This window comes from Manacus vitellinus, unplaced genomic scaffold (assembly GCF_001715985.3).
Source record: "Manacus vitellinus isolate BGI_N305 unplaced genomic scaffold, ASM171598v3 scaffold_12_pilon, whole genome shotgun sequence".
NCBI lineage: Eukaryota > Metazoa > Chordata > Aves > Passeriformes > Pipridae > Manacus > Manacus vitellinus.
Genome location: NW_021938949.1, coordinates 4169943 through 4187497, shown reverse-complemented (window position 1 = coordinate 4187497; position 17555 = coordinate 4169943). Strand labels below are relative to the sequence as shown.

At 51.7% G+C, this 17555-nt stretch overlaps 1 protein-coding gene across 1 annotated transcript; it reads left to right on the top strand.

Moving 5' to 3' along the window:
- The first annotated feature begins 406 nt into the window (after positions 1–406).
- HHATL (hedgehog acyltransferase like) lies at positions 407–14191 on the top strand. The gene is made up of 11 exons (XM_018084926.3): positions 407–553; positions 1063–1130; positions 1466–1579; positions 1728–1922; positions 2950–3159; positions 6239–6410; positions 7805–7949; positions 8314–8349; positions 9029–9230; positions 11130–11271; positions 12511–14191. Exons 1-11 carry the CDS (start codon positions 448–450, stop codon positions 12633–12635), a joined length of 1515 nt encoding a protein of 504 aa, XP_017940415.2. The 5' UTR covers positions 407–447; the 3' UTR covers positions 12636–14191.
- The last annotated feature ends 3364 nt before the right edge of the window (positions 14192–17555 follow it).

Below are 17555 nucleotides of genomic sequence, written 5' to 3'. Positions count from 1 at the left end.
CATCCTCTCCACCACTGCTGTGTCCGTGCTCTCTCCTGGATCCCCTCCAAGGATGCAACTAGGAATTAGGGGGGTGCACGTTGGAGGAGACCCATCCTGGGCAGCTGACATGCCAGAGCATCTCTGAAAGTCGGGATAAATGGGAAGAGCCCCTTATCAGGAACACCTGGCTGAGCCATCCCCAAATCCTGGCTCCTGGGTGGGGTTTGCAGCAACTTCTCTCTTTGCACCTGAGTTCACACCCCAGGTGTGACCCCCTTCTCCTTCCCTTCAGCTTCCAGCCTTCCAGAAAGCCCCCAAAGCAGACCCGTGGAGGAGCAGCAGGAATTCAGGGTGTTTGAGGGGTAGGAGGGCAGGTGAACTCTCACCTCCGGTTTTCTTCCCCCTCCTGTCTCCCTTTTCCCAGGTGTGGATCCCGTGTGGCGGCAGGAGGGATAAGCCGCCACCATGGGGGTTAAAGCGATGCTCCCACGCTACGAGCTGGGGTTTTATGCCCTCGTGGTCACCTGTGCCGTGCTTTACAGTGGCAGCGGGATCTTCGAAGCATCCAGAGGTAACACTTCCCACCACATCCCTGGGAGGGGGGATGGATGTAAGGTGCCTGCTTTTCCAGCTCTCAATATCAAGCAGCAGGTCCCTGGCTTTAATTCTTGCAGGAAAACAGCTTGTAAATAATTTCCAAAGGGATTTTTGCTTGGTTGCTTCCTTGTGCCCCCTTCCACAGCTCAGGGCAAGAGGCTGTGGGATGTCACAGCTCTCCAGTCAGTGCCCAAGCAAACAGGCAACCACCCTGCCTACACAGGGATGCCTCCCAAATTTTTTGTTTGAACCTGAAAGTTTCATGGGATCAGCCAGGGGATGTGCCCTGGCAAAAAGATTTTGCTGGAAGTTCCTGCAGGAACATCTGTGGTTGCTGATGGTTGTCCGTGGCAATTTGGGAGGGGCTGTTTGAGCCCTGATGGCTCCTCATCACCACGATGAAGCCTCCCTGCCTTGCTTGAACCCAGACCTTATTTCCCAGAGCTGTTTCTCTCCCCATAACTCTGGGGTTTTTTTTTGCAGACAGCATGAACAGAAAGGCCTTTCGGGATGGGATAAAGCCGGGCTGGCACTACTTTGGCAGGAAGATGGTAAGCAGGGGAAGGACTTGGTCTTTTCTAGACAGCATGGTCAGTGCTGGACACTGGAGAAGCAGAGCTGGTTTTGATGCTGCTGACACACTTTTGTGTCAAGTCCACGTGACTTGTATTTTTGTCCCTAAAGTAGCCAGGAAAATACCAGCCCTGCAGGGCTGGGGATGCTCTGCTTTGTGCGCGCCCAGACGAGCAACCTCTGCGCGTCTCTCCCAGGGTTTTGTGTCTGAGCTAAAGTGCTTGGGAGCCAGTGGGTGGAAAATGGGAAGAGAAGGCCATGACAGTCGTGTGGCTGGGTCAGGGGTGTGAGTTGCCTGGTGCTGCTCCCACAGGACGTGGCCGATTTCGAGTGGGTGATGTGGTTCACCTCGTTCAGGAACATCATCATCTTCGCGCTCTCGGGACACGTCCTCTTCGGCAAGATCTGCTCCATGACGGTGCCACAGGTGAGCCAGGGGTGTGTGGGGATGGATGGGAAAGCACCAGGGTGAGCTGGGATCTGTGGAGGAGGCTTGGGGGACGCTCTAGGACGGGGGGATGTTCTGGGGTTGGTGCTTTCCCCGGGCTGACCCTGGTCACGGCTCTCTCCCGCAGCACCGGGCTGTGATGTACATGATCTACGGGGCCCTGGCCGTGCTGTGCAGCATGGGGCTGGTCTACCTGATGATCATCCTCTCCCACTGCCTAGTCCTCTACTCCGTGGCACTGGCCAAGCAGAAGTGGCTCTGCTACGTGGCCGGGCTCTGCTGTCTCGCCTCCTTCAAGGTGGAGCCGTTTGGCTCGTGGCAGGTGGGTGCTGACCTGGCCCTGTGTCTGCCTCATTTCCAGACCTCTTGTGTCCATAGCCTTGGGTTTATCTCCAAAGAGGGCTCCTGGGACACCCCCAGATCCTGGCATTTCTCCTGGAGTCAGAGCTCCCACAGTGTTTGAGAGGGAGGGGACTGTTGTGCTGCTGAGCTTGGGAATAATCCCACGGGGTCTGTGTCGTCTTTTGGCGGCTTCATGATCCAGAGCTCGGGACGCCTGAGTCCTTCTTGCTGCCCAGGCAACAGTTTGTCAGCCAGGCAGGACATGTTCCTTCCTTGTGCCTCAGTTTCCCCACCTGTAACACAGAGCTGGGATGGGTTCAGGATGCTTGATCCCACAGTGCCCATCTCTTAGGTCACAGCCCAGTTAAGATTTTGTCTCACTGGTGGGTGGAGAGTGAGGCCCAGGAAGGACTTTATCAAGCTACTCAGTCCCCCTCCATCAACCTTGTGCTGGCTGGAGGGATTATAACTCTGTGACAGGGACCCACCCCAAAGCCTGCGTGACCAGCAGCTGCTTGGTGACCACATGGACAAGAGGATCCAACAAGTCCTGACTACTCTGGGTTGCAGGAGCCAGCTGGGAAACCAAGCCCCAGTTTTCTCTTTCCAGCTCATTCACTCCAGGGACAATTGGTGTCAGAGCATAATTAGAGGTTTTGCCTGAAATGAAAACTAAACTAAAAGAGGTCAGGGTTAGATGAGATGTTAGGAAGAAATCTGTCATTGTGTGGGTAGTGAGGCCCTGGCACAGGTTGCCCAGAGAAACTGTGGCTGCCCCATCCCTGGAAGTGCTCAAGGCCAAGTTGGACCGGGCTTGGAGCAACCTGGGCTAGTGGAAGGTGTCCCTGCCCATGGCAGGGGGTTGGGAAGAGATGATCCTTGAGGTCCCTTCCAACCCAAACCATTCTATGATTCTGTGCTGCCCCAGGAGTGATGTTCCCCCCCAGAGCAGAGGAGCACAGGAGTGACACCACGTTCCTGGTGGTAACTCTTGGTTTCCCATCCAGAGCGGGTTTGTAACGGGAGCTTTTGATCTCCAAGATGTCCTTTTCTACGGAGGGAGCACCTTCACCATCATGCGCTGCATGAGCTTTGCCCTCGAGAGCTCTGAGAGGAAAGAGGGCATCTACTCCATCTTCGACCTCCTCAAGTACAACTTCTACCTCCCATTCTTCTTCTTTGGGCCTGTCATGACCTTTGACCGGTTCCATGCCCAGGTGAGTGCTCCTGAGGCTTCCTACATTTATTTGCTTGGGTTTAATGCCCACAAAAAAAAACCAATTCTGACCTTCACTTTCACAGTGAAGGTGAAAATGGTTGCAGAACTTCTTGTGGTCGCCTAGAGCTTGTGGCCATAGACTGGGCTGTGCATAATGCTGTGATTTCTGTGGAGAGGGGCATAAACTGATGGGGTTTTAACCTTTCTTTGGGGTTTTTGGCCATGTCACAAGGGAGGACCTCCCTCACCTGCTTGGTGCCCCAGTGTCCTTGTGTTGTCACCCCAATTCCTTCCTGCTACCTCACTGAGCAGTGCCAGGAGGCCACAGTGAGGGCCAAACGTGGACTAATTTCTCTAGAAATATCTAAGATTGGGTGGAAGGTCGTGTTTCAACAATCAGGGGCTTCCTCTGTGCTCCATGAAACATCCTGATGCCCCAAACCTTTGCCTGTACCACAAAACCGAGGGAACTTTTGGATGAGCAGACTCCAGAGAGCACTGGGAAACATCAGCAGAAGCCTGAGCTGAGACCAGCCAACATCTGGAGCTGTTCCACAGGCAGGGATCAAGGAAACCAGCAGTGATTGCTCTCTCCCTCTTCTCTTCTTCCCATCTCAACGTCCTCTTGGTCATCAAAGCAAACCAGTGCTGCTGGCCAAGGGAGGGACCCCTTGCTGAGGAGGATTCCCTCCACCCCTCTGGTCCCTTTTGAAGAAGAACAGTTACACTGAATTTTTGGACCCAAATCGACGTCTGGGTGCAAAAGCATTTTGGAAAAACATTTGTGAACTCGGAAGAAAAACCAGCCCAGGGCAGGGGAGAGCAGCCAGAGCCCTGTGGTGAGGAGGGAACCAAAGACCCACCAGCCCAGCACCTTCTCTCCAACGTGGGGCTGGTACTGGTCACCTAAGAAAGGGTCTGCCCTGAGCTTATTTCCTCCAGGATGAGCCTTGATCAGAGTCCTGCTCCTTGCTGGTTTGTTCACACAGGGAATTAACAACCTCGTGGTGCCTGTTGAAAGGAACAAAAGCTCTCAGGTGCTACAGGATTTATGAAAAGGGTTTTTAGAGCATTTGACCCTGAAGATCATGAAGTCAGCTCTGGTGTCCCCTTGAGGGATGCAGCCAGGTACCTGTAACTTGGGACATTAAACTCCTCATGTCTCCAACACCTGAACTCCCACCATTCCTACCAGGCTCGATAGAGGGGGAGTTTTATTTCCTGTTCCTTTGCACAGCCCCAAACTGGGATGTCTAAAACCACTTAATGGGCAATTCTCCCCTATTCTGCTTAGAATGATCACCCCAAAGGCACCAAGGATTAAGCCCCCAACCTCTTTCCCATGCCCCAGTCAGGGGTCCTGTGTTGGCCTGGCCACCACTGCCATCTCCTGGCTACATCCCCCCTGCACTGCTGGAGCTGCAGCTGACTGCAGAGGTGAGTTCTTAACTGCCCAACAGCCATTAGGGCAGGAGGCAGACAGAACCCTTCCCCAGGGTGGGGTGTATGGCCCAGTTAGGGAACGGATCTGTCCCTTTGGCTCCGACTGGCCCTACATCCCGGTGGAGCTCTTGCACCCCCATGTGAGGTGGAAATTCATCTCTACCAGGGCTTGACCAACCCAATTTGAGATGAGAAGCATCTTCCTCACCAAGATCAAGGGAACAAATTCCCTTCTGTAGGGTTGGGAGTGTGGAGGACACAGCCCTGATCCCAGGGCGATGGTGGCCAAGTGATGTCACCACACACAGACATGAGGATGAGAGGAAGTTGCACCAAGGGAGGTTTAGATTGGGAAATTTGGCGAAATTTCTTCAAGGAAATAGTTGTCAATCATTGGAACAGGCTGCCCAGGGAAGTGGTGGAGTCACCTGGAGGGATTTAGAAGACAGGTAGATGTGGCACTTTGGGACACGGTTTAGTGGTGGCCTTGGCAGCGCTGGGGTAATGGTTGGACTCGATGATCTTAATGGATTTTTCCAACCTAAATGGTTCTATGATTTTTTGGAAGGAGGGCTCTGTGTCCTCCCACACATCTCCATGCCACAGCCTGTCCTCCTTCAGCTCCTCCTCCAGCCCAGGGCCCAGCGACCTCTTCATATCCTTAAAGCACCTGGCTTATAACAGACACGGAAAAAATCTGGCAAAGGCTTTAATTCCCAGGAATCCTCTGGGTTTGACAACAGGGCTGGTGCGGCAGCCTGTGGATTATGCAGGGAGAGCTCCCACCTCTCGCGGGGAATAAAGGGAAAGTAATAAACATAAGAGGATTTCGGATACAGCAGCAATTTTACGGCAGCGCGGGGAAGCAAGGACATCGCTCTGCCCGGTGTAATCCTGAAAGCTCCCTCTGATGATGTTTATATTACAAGGAGCAGAGATATGACAGCTCCTGGAGGCAAAGCCCGGCCCCTGTTTGTACAAGGCACAGCAGAGGTGGAATTCCCATCAATCAGGTCTGACCGATTTGGGACGGCCCCTCGGGCAGCTCACCCTCTCATTTACAGCAGGACATCCAGAGATCATCACTCATCCTCCTCCTCCCAAATGACCCTGGCCAAAATTATGTATCTGGCCCTGGTGGAGCTGTCAGGTGGGATTCCATGCCTGGAATCCACCCTTTGGATGTGATAGGTACGGACACTTTGCTCCCTCTTAGTGACTTGTACAAGGGGCCATCCTTAAGCGTGAAGTTGATTTTCTGAGCACGTCCCTGCAGAAAGAACATAAAACCCTGGGAGTTCCCTGGTGGGTATGGATTTCACCCCACCTAGAGTGGGACAGCCAGAGCTGCCCCTGCTGTGTGTCACCCTGTGCCTGCTCTGCTGGACTCCCCAGTGATGGGGACAGGAGGGATGCTGTGGGTGGGATGTGTCCTGCTCCTTATGGACGTGCCCACCTGAGCTAGTCCTCGGGTCTACCTTAATCGGTGGAAATTTGGGCCATGAAGTCCATGTGTGATTTCAAAGGAGAGCAATGAGTCCCCCTTTGGACCTCGAGTGTCCCTCTGGACAGAGGAACACGCTGCCCATCCCGTCCCTCGGCTCATCCCCGTCCTGGTTTCTCGGTCCTGGCAGGTGAGCACGCGGGAGCTGAGGCGCAAAGACGACGAGATGAAGAGCATCCGAGTCAACGCCCTCCTGCACGTGGGGGCCATCGTAGCCGTGGACATCTTCTTCCACTTCTTCTACATCCTCACCCTCCCTTCCGACCTGAAGTTCGTGACCCGCCTCTCGGACTGGTCCCTGGGTGAGTGGCCGTGCCTGGGCACGTTCACCCCTGTACTCAGCTCCAAGGCAGTGGTGAGTGACCCAGACCTGCACCCACCCCCACTGAGAGCCTTTGGCAAGGCGTGTGTTGGACAGGTCTGAGTGAAACCCCCCCCTTCTTCCAGCACAGAGCTGGGGCAGGGCGGCCCCGCAGAGCTGGTGGTGTTGGTCTGACCCTCTCAGTGCGAAGTGTTTAGTTTGGGGTTTCAAGAAGCTGAGCACCAAGACATTCTCGTTGCCTTTTTCTGACTGGAAGGGAGCTCAGCACCTCCAAAAAGTCACCAGGGCACGGCAAAGAACATGCAGCAAGGCAAAGCCTGATTGCATGTAAGGAATGTTGTTCACAGAGTGGTCAAACACTGGAATAGGGGCCCAGAGGTGTTACAGGTTATCCCAAAACACTCATATTCAATCCTTAAATGGACAGTGTCCAGAGCAGTGTAATCTTCATTTAAAGTTGGCTGTTCTCTAAGCAGGGTTGGACTAGGGACCTCCAAAAGCCAGACTCCCAGGGTGATTGGTGGCAGCAGGGCTGGAATTCAGCTGGAAGCTGGAATGAGGATTTCAGCCGGTCAAATACGTGTCTGAGGGCAGCGTTTGAGGCACCACCCACATGGCAGAGGACAAGCAGGGGCTGGAGGAGCCCCATGTCTCTCCAGAGTGGCAGCTGGAGGGCAGGATAAAATCCTAAAGCAGCTGGAATGGCACTAGCATGGATTTAGGGTGTCCTAAGAGACCTGGGTGGACTGACCTTGCATGTGTTGCTCCAGAGGGAGCTGAGCTATTCTGACTGTTCTGATCCCACCTGGCTGGTCCATGGTGGGAGCATCAAGGCACTGCATGGCCCTTAAGCTGAGAGTTGAATCCCACCAGGATGGGGACATTTTACCTTCTACTTGCTCAGGAATTTGCAATCTTTAGTGCCTGATCCTGCAGGGTTTGTCTCCCAATGTCAGACACCTCTCCAAGGCAGAGGTTCTGGCCCTGGCTCTGCTGTAGCACCAATGTTACTTCTATGGCCACAGGGGGAATTTTGATGGAGGTGCCAATAAAACCTCAGAGGTCAGAGAGGGAAGGAACAATGTTGTGACAGAATAAATGACTATATGTACAGAATTTCTTAGACCACCAAGACCAATTAACAGTTTGCTCCCAAATACCCTGAGAAAGAAGAGACTGTCCTTTGGTTCAAGCTTCTTAAAAAGCTTAGTTTTAAAAGTGTTGCTGGTCAAAGACAGCTTTAGACTGTCCTCCTGATGTTATGTTTGTTGCAGCAGACTTCCTGCTCCCATGGGACATGATGTCCCCAAGAAGTCCTGAGGGTGACACATCTCAGGTTGCTCTTCAACAGTTTGACTCTCGTTTTTGCTCCAGCTGGCCTGGCCTACTCCAATTTGGTGTATGACTGGGTGAAAGCTGCTGTCATGTTTGGGGTCATCAACACCATCGCCAGACTGGACCACCTGGACCCACCCCAGCCCCCAAAGTGCATCACCATGCTCTACATCTTTGCAGAAACGTGAGTACCCCACGTGCCTCGAGGGAGAGGGACGGTGTTTCTGGGCTGAACAGAATGTGCATGGAGGGGGAAACAGCTGGGCTGCTCTTCTGGGGAGATGGGCTGTGAGCTGGAGACCACCTGCAGCGAACAGTCTCTACTGAACCTCCAACTCAGGGCCTGGCACAGCCCAGGGAAATACCCTTGGGCAGGAATAAGGAGAGAAGTTAAACCACGTCAATAGTGGGACCTGTCCAAGGCAGGAGCATGGAGCATTTCTGAGAGCAAGGTCCAGGGTGTACCTTGCCAGGGGACTGGGTGTTTTAACAAGTTTTTTATCATCTTCACTGTGTGTTTTAACATGTTTTTATCATCTGCATTTTAGGCATTTTGACAGAGGGATTAATGACTGGCTGTGCAAGTAAGTGTCTGATCGACCACCTCTAGCCTGGTTTGGGGTCTTCTCTTTCATCACATACCAGTGAAGCATCAAATGCTGTTCATCCCAAAGCTGTACTGTCCCCTCTTCTGGGTGAATCCCACTGTTTGGTCTGTTTAGCCCCAGACCTGCTGAATTAATTGCCACAAAGAGCAACAACCCCTTCTTCCAAAGCTGGGAATAAGGGAGTCCTGTCCCAGAAATCCCTTTAAGTCTGGTGGGTTTAGAGTTCCCTCGAGGGAGGAAGAGTCAGGTTCATATTCTGCCAGGAGAAAAGGGAATTGAGCCCAGGTCTCCCATATCCTGTAGCTCCATCTGCATCTCCCTTAAGCCACGAGTGCACACCAGCAAACCTGCAATTAAATCCTGAGCACCAACAAGTCTGAGAGATCCCCAAGTTTTATCAACCTTTTACCTGCCAGCAGGGGAAAGGGGGGAATTTTGTCCTCAATGATCTATAAGTCTGTGAGGAACACGAGTCACAAGCAGCTGGGATGAGGCAAAAACCCAGAATGTCTCAGGCAGAACATCCTCCCTTTCCCACTGGATGCTCTGGGTTGACCTGCCTGCGAGGAGCCTGCGGTGGGTGGGCGCGGGGTAAGGGATTCCAGAGGGGTCTCCCTGACTACAGGGAGAACCAACCCCTTTCCTTGGCCACCAGGTACGTGTATGATCACATTGGAGAGAACCATGACAGCATCCTGAAGGAGCTCCTGGCCAGTGTCACCACCTTTGCTGTCACCACCCTGTGGCTGGGGCCCTGTGAGGTCGTTTACATCTGGTCCGTCGTCAACTGCTTCGGCCTCAACTTCGAGCTCTGGGTGCAGAAGTTCTTCCAGCTGGGGCCCTTTGCCAAACTGGAGGTGAGGGACTGGGCTGCAAGAGCCTGGGGGAAGGCCAGTGGGTCTGGGACCAAACTCTGGTGCTGGAAAGCATCATGAATTTGGGGAACTCAAACTTGTTTGTACGAGTCAGATCCGTTTTGAGCTGGGATTAAAGAGCAGAATCCCTGATGGTGCCATGGAGCTCCATGTCCTGGCCTCCTCAAACTCTTTCCTGTGGCCTTTGAGGTCACAGAATCATTAAGGTTTGAAAAGACCTCTGAGATCCTCAAATCCAACCATCAGCCCAGCACCACCCTGTTCACCACTAAACCCTGTCCTCAAGTGCCACATCCACATGTTCTTTGAACACTTGTGATGTCCCTGGAGAATCCTTGTGATCAGCTGCTGGGCTGTGCAAGGGAAGCACAGCCTTGGTGCTCTGTATCCCTTCATTTTATGTTCTGTGTCACCCACCCAGAGCAAACTCCCACCTGCCCCTGTGATGCTTCCCGAGAAATTTAGGTTGGGGTGGACCTTTCAGGGGGAAAACAGAAGTCCAAGAGAAGCAGGAGTGCAGCTCCAATGAGGCATCAAAGTACCACAGACGGGCACAAAATCTGGGGTCTGTCCATGGGGAAAAGCTTAAATATTTCCCCATGGACACATGGGGAATATTCTATGGGGGATATCCATATTCTGTGGGGAAATGGTTTTATATTTCCACATGGAAATAATTTGTTCTTCTTGTTCTGAAAAACATCTTGGCATTCTGAGCGGTTTTGATCTAATTTCTGATGAAAACAAGTGTTTAAGTACTAGAAAAAAAATTATTTTCCAAACAGTTCAAAGCCTGCCTCTGTTTGTTTGAGACCAAGGTGTCTCAGGGACACATTGAAAGAAAAACTTAGGAAGCCCCATCCTGGAAGCAATTATGTTCCTTATTTGTTTTGCTCAGCCCCAAGTCTGGAGATCCTAAACTGGCTAAATAAAGATCTGTTCTGAATACAAACTGTGGAGAGCAATCCTCCTGTTTGCTCTCCTTGTTGAACTTCTAATCAGATTAAGGCTCTCACAGGCAGTGAAATCTCCTTCCCTGTGGCACCACAATTCTCAGCACTAAGTGGCCTGGGGATTCACTGTGCTCTTTGAAGACTGATATAAACCCTTTCCCTGCTCCACTCTCAGCAGCAGCTCCTGAGGATTATGTGCCAGTGACAATTTCACTCTGCTGCTGTCACTAGTTGTCAGCTTTTTTTTTTTTTAATTCCTAAGTAACAATCTTTACCAGGACCTGGGATTGATTTGCATGTAGGACTAATAATAATAATAATAATAATAATCCTGGTATACCACAGCATTCTTTTAGGAATGGTTTACCCAGCCATTGCATTCCTAAAGGGGCTTCAAGAGAGCTGGAGAGGGACAAGGACATGGAGTGACAGGACAAGGGGAAACTGCCAGAGGGCAGAGTTAGATGGGATATTGGGAAGGAATTCTTGGCTGTGAGGGTGGGGAGGCCCTGGCACAGGTTGCCCAGGGAAGCTGTGGCTGCCCATCCCTGGAAGTGTCCAAGGCCGAGTTGGATGGGGCTTGGAGCAACCTGGACTAGTGGAAGGTGCCCCTGCCCATGGCAGGGGTTTGAAATGAGATGATCCATAAGGTCCCTTCCAAACCAAACCATTCTGTGATCCTACAATTAGAATGAAACTGTGTCTAACATCTTGTCCCTACTCATGGGACCCTGAAACACCAGCCCAGGGCCCCTAATGCAGCAAAGCAGATGTTTTGCCTTGTCCTAACGTTTCTTCCTGCCAGAGGCACTGAAGGCTGCTCTGATTTTTGCCTCCCTTCTGGAATCCCAGCTGGAGTTTGGACCAGTGCCTTCCCTTTCCTCACAGCCCCGTTTTCCCTCACGCTCTGCCCCTCTCCCCTACACAGGCCAAGCTGTCAGGGGCCATGTCCCGGCGGATCCGGGCGGCTTTTGGGGCAGTGAACTTCTGGGCCATTGTCCTCTACAACATCCCTGCCCTCAGCAGCCTGGACTTTGCACTGCTGGTGACCAAGAGACTCCTCGTGACAGGTAAGGTGCTCCCAGCCTTCCCCACTGAGGGACCCTTGTCTTAATGGGCACTGGTAGGGGAGCTGGAGACAGTGACTTTTGAATCCTCTTGGGTCTAAAGTGGCCTAACTTGTTACGTGGCTGCTCTAAGTGTGCTTAATTCTTATGAAATAAATGCAGGCAGTGGTTTCTGAGCTCCCACCCTCCCCATGAGAGCACTTTGGGATCCAAGCTGCCTTCCAGGTGTGTTTGTACAGCTCCTGGCACAGCCTGGCACTGATTTAGGCTCCTTGGAGCAATGCAAAGGTCACAGTCACCCCACCGGGCTGAGCCCCTGACTGTGAAAATCTCCTCTTGCTGGAGAAAGGGATTTACTTGTCCTGCCTCATCCCCTTTGCTTTGGCAGCTATTCCTGCACCAACCTGAAGGTGACAGGTACAAATCCTCGTCCTGCAGCCTGTGCATTTCTAATCAGTGGATGGTGGCACTATTTGAAGTCTTCTGGAGCTGCCCAGGGTATAAATAGCTATTGAGAGCCCACGTCCTCCAGCCTTCCCTGGGAGGGGGCTGGCGTAGGGAATGGATAATGTCATGCTCTGGGCTCAGTGTGCCAGGAGTGCCTGCCTGCTGAGCCAGCTGGCCTTTGCTGGTTGCATTATTCATTTCAGAGGTCCTGTTTTAGCAGGAACAAGCCCTGTCTCTCCCCTCTGCTGTGGATACGGGGTTTGTGATTGCAGATGCCGTCAGACCCTTCCTAAGTGGAGGGAGAGCTCCTGGTTTTCAGTCACTGACGTGGGTGACAAAAATATGTGTTTTCCTGGGTGGACACTGTGTCCCCACGAAGTACAGGACAAGGCTGGGGTTGATCCTCAGCATCAGTGGGGCCCCAAAGCTTCCAGAAGTTCCCAGTGTTGAGCAATGGGCAGGTTGAATGGGGAGAAAGTCAACCACCATGTCTGAACTTGAGGAGCAGAAGGAGTTCTGGGGATAAGAGAGGGCTCAAAGCCATGTTCCCACATTGGTTGCTGTCCCTGGTGCCTTGGTGGGCTCAGGCACAGCTTCATCTAAAATCTGCTCCTGGGGATTTCTCTCTTCTCTCAGCGGAGCTGCAGGGCTGGATCCGGGATGAAAAATGTCATTGACCACTGTGAACTTGTGGGACCTCTCAGGCCCACCTGAGAGGCATCAATGCTGGTGAAGAATTGTCCTTTTCAGGCATGGAACCACACCAAGGTGACCATGTCTCCCTCCCTCTCCTAGGTTTCCCTGTCAGCACCTTGTCCATCTGGTTCATCACGTACTGTGGAGTGCAGCTGATCAAAGAGCGCGAGCGCATCCTGGCCATCCAGGAGGAGGAGAAGAGTGACAAGGCAAAGGTGGAGTAGGGGAGGCATCAGCAGGCTTAGCCCAAAGCCTTGTCTCCCTTCCTGCCACTGCTGCCAGGACAGCCCCTGGCTGGGGCTCTCCAGGCCCTCCTGACAATCGGACTTGTAGCTCACCCTCGTAGAAGTCACCTGGAAGGCACCGGTCAGCCCCTTGCTGCAGGAAGGATTTTCTGTCAGGCACAGTGGGCGTTTCACAGGCTCCCCAGGCTGCCCAGGCAGCTCCCAGGACATTTCTTTCATCCCGTGGTTTTTCTGACCCTCTGACATTGTGCAGGCCTAGAGATTTCACCCACAACTCTTGGTCCACCAGCACTCGGAGCTCCCACAGGACATGTAGCCCATTGTCTCCCAGAGGAGACCCTCCAAGTCCCATGGCTGGAGGTTTTAGGGTGGGCCAGGACACTGAGAAAGGGATTAGCTGGTGCTGAGCCTGCTCTGTGCAGAACATCTCCATCTTGTGTTCCCTTCACCACAAGAAATTATCTGATTTACTGTGCGGGGTTCAGCTCCTGTGGTTGTGCAGTGAGGGCTGTGAAAGGGCTCAGCAGGATCCACTCCTACCAAGAGATAGTAAATAAATAGTAGAGGCTTTACAGCAAAGGGAAGGAGGACCAGGAAGGACACACTGAAGGGTGACTCTCCCCACCACTGTCAGCCGTGCACGGTGCTGGGTGTTACAATCTCTACAACACAGGTCCCTTCACTGATAAACATCTCAAAAAAAGTGATTTAGTGCCAACACCAGGCACAGTTAATGAGTGTGGGAGCCAAACTGCTTCCCAGCCATTGTGCATCATCTGCAGGTCATGCTGGGAGCGAGGATGCCAAAGAAACACAACACATGGCCCACAACTGCTTGGTCCCCAGGGCTCAGCTCAAGCCCTAAGGGCTCTCCACTGCTGGCTCTGAGACTGAGTGGCCACCACAACCATCCTGCTGTGACACATGTCCTGGGGCTCAAGCCAAATCACCCTTCTCTATTTCTTTTTTATATGCTATGGACTAGGGTTTGAACTCACATTCCTGCCCCATGGCTGAGGGACAGAAAATGCTGTAACCAACTCCTGCTCATCTCCAGCCACCCACCCCTCTTCTCAGCTGCCTTTGGTGGGCACAGCCCAAGCCATGAGTGCATGGCTGAGTGAGCACACAGGTAAACACAGGAGGAGAAAGACCCTGGATGAAGGGCAGTGACTGGGGGGTGGGGGGAAAGCCCATGGGAGTCTCCTTGGAGAAGCAGACTTTGGGATGCAGCACGGGAGTGTGTGAAACACGGTGCCTTGGGGAAAAGGTGGGTTAATAACCTCAAAATAGCTCTGGCTCTCTTGCACTTTAGAGTAACTTTCAGTGGCCTTACGTCTGAGGTGTGTCAGTGTTTGGTGAGGGCAGAATCTGGACCCCTTTGCAATGTGGGTATTGGTGCTGGTGTGTTCTGGCTTCCCTGTGGATGAAGCAGGATCTGTTCCTAGCCAGCTTTCAGCTCTGCCAAAGTAATTTGTGAAGTCCCTGATAAATGTCACTTATTTATGTAGTAAATAAATGTTGGACGACTCTGGCCCCTGCTGCTCATCCCTGTTCTGCTGCTGTACTGCAGGTGACACCTCAGCCATCAGAGCTGAGAGACACAGGGATCTTTTTGCAGGTCCTCACCTCCCACCCAAAACTGTGACATGAGACATTACTGACTTTAACGGAAACCCACCTTAGTGGCATCACCAGATTGGAGGTTGGGCTGCAGCTTGATTCACTCCCACCTTTATTTTGATTCCATGTTTGTACTGGTGAAATATCTTGAGCCCGTGGCCATCAAATTGCCATTTATGTGGGGTTTTAGTTAGGAGCTATATAGGGATTATTTCTGGGAGCTTGACCAAAAATGCTGGAATTAAGGGCAGGTATTGTGCCTTGATGGCACCTCCTCACAGCCCTAAAGCCTCTTTGGCTGCCAGGCACAGCCCTTTTTAACACAGGTCTGCTGCTGGACTTTTGGAAGATGTCTCTTGGCACCTCCATTATTTCAGATTTAGTTTTTCCACCGTAACAGCTATGACAGGATGTGCTTCCTCAGGGGTGAAATGAGTCTCTCCTCCTCCACACGGGTGTCCTTGCACAACTGACACCACCCCGAGGTGCTGAGCCCAGGGGCTGTGTGGCTGGGGGTGGCTCAGCTCAGGTCCTTGGCTGCCCAGCAGGACAAACAGAGTCACCTCCTGGTGTCCAAGTGGGTGACTCACATGGCAAATCCCAGTGACTCTGCACTGCCCTCCTGACTTGGATACTCCAGGAGTGAAAATAGCCCATTCACTAAGGATCTATATTTACCCAGCAGCTGCATCTGCTGAAGCTGCCAGAAGGAGCTAATCTTAGACACCGACCCAGCCAGTGATCTGTTAGACACAGTTCAGGGGAGATCTTGGGTTTTGCCCTCCTTTACCTGAAGTTGTCCCCTCAGTGTCACCACTCTGACAAGCCCAGGAGGTCTGGTGGGCCAGGAACACCCTGGTGCTGTCTCAGCCAGCTCAGCCTTGCACAGGAGACCCTCAGCCTCACTGAACTGCACTCTGGCATGGGATATATCCACTCCTCATCTCTCTCCTGAAGAAGAGCATCTTATCATATGTAGTTATTGGGTTTTTTTTTTTCATAAAACTCACACAAGAAGCCAAGAAAAGCAATTATTTACTGCAATTACAAATCCCAATTAATAGCCCTACACTGGACACTTTCTTGATCAGCCTGACGTGGCTACAATTCCTGCATGCACCTTCCTTGTCCTAAAATTTTGTATGGGAAGGAGTGATCCTGCTGCATCCCTTAGGATGCTTTCCATGTATCCTCACTGTCATGGCTTAATCCCAGCTGGCAATTAAGTGCTGCACAGTCTGTCATTCACTCCCCCTGCACCCTCCTCACCCCCCTAAAAGAAAAGGTAAACAGGTAAACCTCGTGTGAGATAAGAACAGTTTAATATTCAAAACAAAAGATGATGATGATAACGATAATAATAACAATAATAATAGTAACAGAACCCAAGAGAAACAAGTAATGCACAATACAATTACCACCCACTGACTGATGCCCAGCCTGTCTCCAAACAGCAATTGGCCCCCTCCTGGGTAACCTACACAGTTTTATATACTGGGAATGGTATTCTTTGGTATGGAATATCCCTCTGGCCAGTTCAGGTGAGTTCCCCTGGCCATGCTGCTTCCCAGCTTTTTGTGCAACCCCTCATTGGCAGAGATTGAGACACTGGTAAATCCCTGATTTAGGGTGAGAACTGCTCAGCAAGAGCCAAAATGTCAGGGTGGTGTCAGCATTGCTCTCATCCTAAATCAGAAAACACAGCACTGTAGCAGCTCCTAAGGAAGCAAACAAACTCTCAGCCAACACCAGGACATTCACTTGCTCCCATGTCATGTTGGGGCTGTTGCCCACTTGGGAACACATTTAATAACTGATTTAGTCCATTGATCATTGAAAATCAGTGGCTGTATCCTTGTCAGATCTGGGGGACACAGTGCTTGGGCTGCTTCCCCAAGCCTTGGAGCTGGTCCAGCTGCTGTGCAAAGTCACTGAAACCAGCGGAGACCCCAGAGCAGGTTTGGGATCAGCACAGTGCCCTTTCCCTGGGTGAACCATGAACCTGAGAGATGCCAGAGACCCACTAATGGGTCAGAGCTCCTCTGGGAAGGGATGGGCTGTAGCTGCATTTTAGCAGCAGCACCTTGTGATGCACAGAACACGGAGGCAAAAGTCAGGTGGCAGCACAGTAAAAAGGAAAACAACCCGGGGCTCAAGGGAGATTAAAGGCAGAGGGAGGGGGGTGGTGGAAATCCCAGCTGGTAGCACAACAACACAGGATTAAACTTGGGATAGAGCAGAGCTAATGCAGAGGGAGGGCAGAGGGGAGGGTTGGGGTGTCCAGCCCCAGATGCCAAGGGAGCAGAGAAAGATTTCTGAAGTTCAACCCAGTTCAAAGATCTGCCCTCGGTGTTTGATCCCGTCACAGATGAGCAGCACAGCAGAAGATCTTATGATGTGAGCTCTGAAAACAGCTTGTGATTATTTTCCTGCTATATTGGTACCTCCCAGATGGTGCTGGAACCACACCAGTACAAAAGGGCTTCATACCAGTATAGCTCCCTCCCTCTTCCTGCTTATGCAGATGATCATCAGGCAATTTTTATAAATACATCCCTGCCAGGGTAAGGGGTTATGTGGCTTTAAATACACCAAGAATAGTGGCTAATATCTCTGCATAGGCTTAATTAAATCATTAATTAAATCTGTGCCATCACTGAGTGTCAGCCCGCCTGGAGGATCCACAGTAAAAGATAAAACAGATTCATGTACAAGTTTTACTATAGGTATAAATAATTAGAGCTGCTCTGCTTGCCCATTTGTGCTAAAAATAATTTGCTTCTTTGTGAGCTCCATGGGAAGAGATGGAGCTGGAGTGGCCATCTGGGGACCCGTGGGGCTTCCTAGACCTCCATAGACGTGCAAGAAGGACACAAGACCTGCTGGAGAACTCAGCTGTTCTGGATCATCAGCTCAGGTTGACGACTCAGCTCTGGATCATCAGCTCTGGTTCATCAGCTCAGATTGAACTGCTGTTGCTCTAGACTTCATCATGGGTGTGTTGAATCAGAAGATCTCAGCAGGAGACCCTCAATTTACTAGAAGGTACTCGCATTTAGATGTGTTAATCCGTGAGCTGAAGCCCCTTGTTGCATTTCCTTTACTTCTCTTCTGCCTCAGACACTCTGTCACCAAGATGTGGAAAAGAGGAATTTATTGATGGTAAAGTGCCCAGAGACTGTGCCATCAGGGCCCATGCATGTATTACAGAATCACAGAATCAATTAGGTTGGAAAAGACCTCCGAGATAGTCAAGTCCAACCCGTGACTGAACAC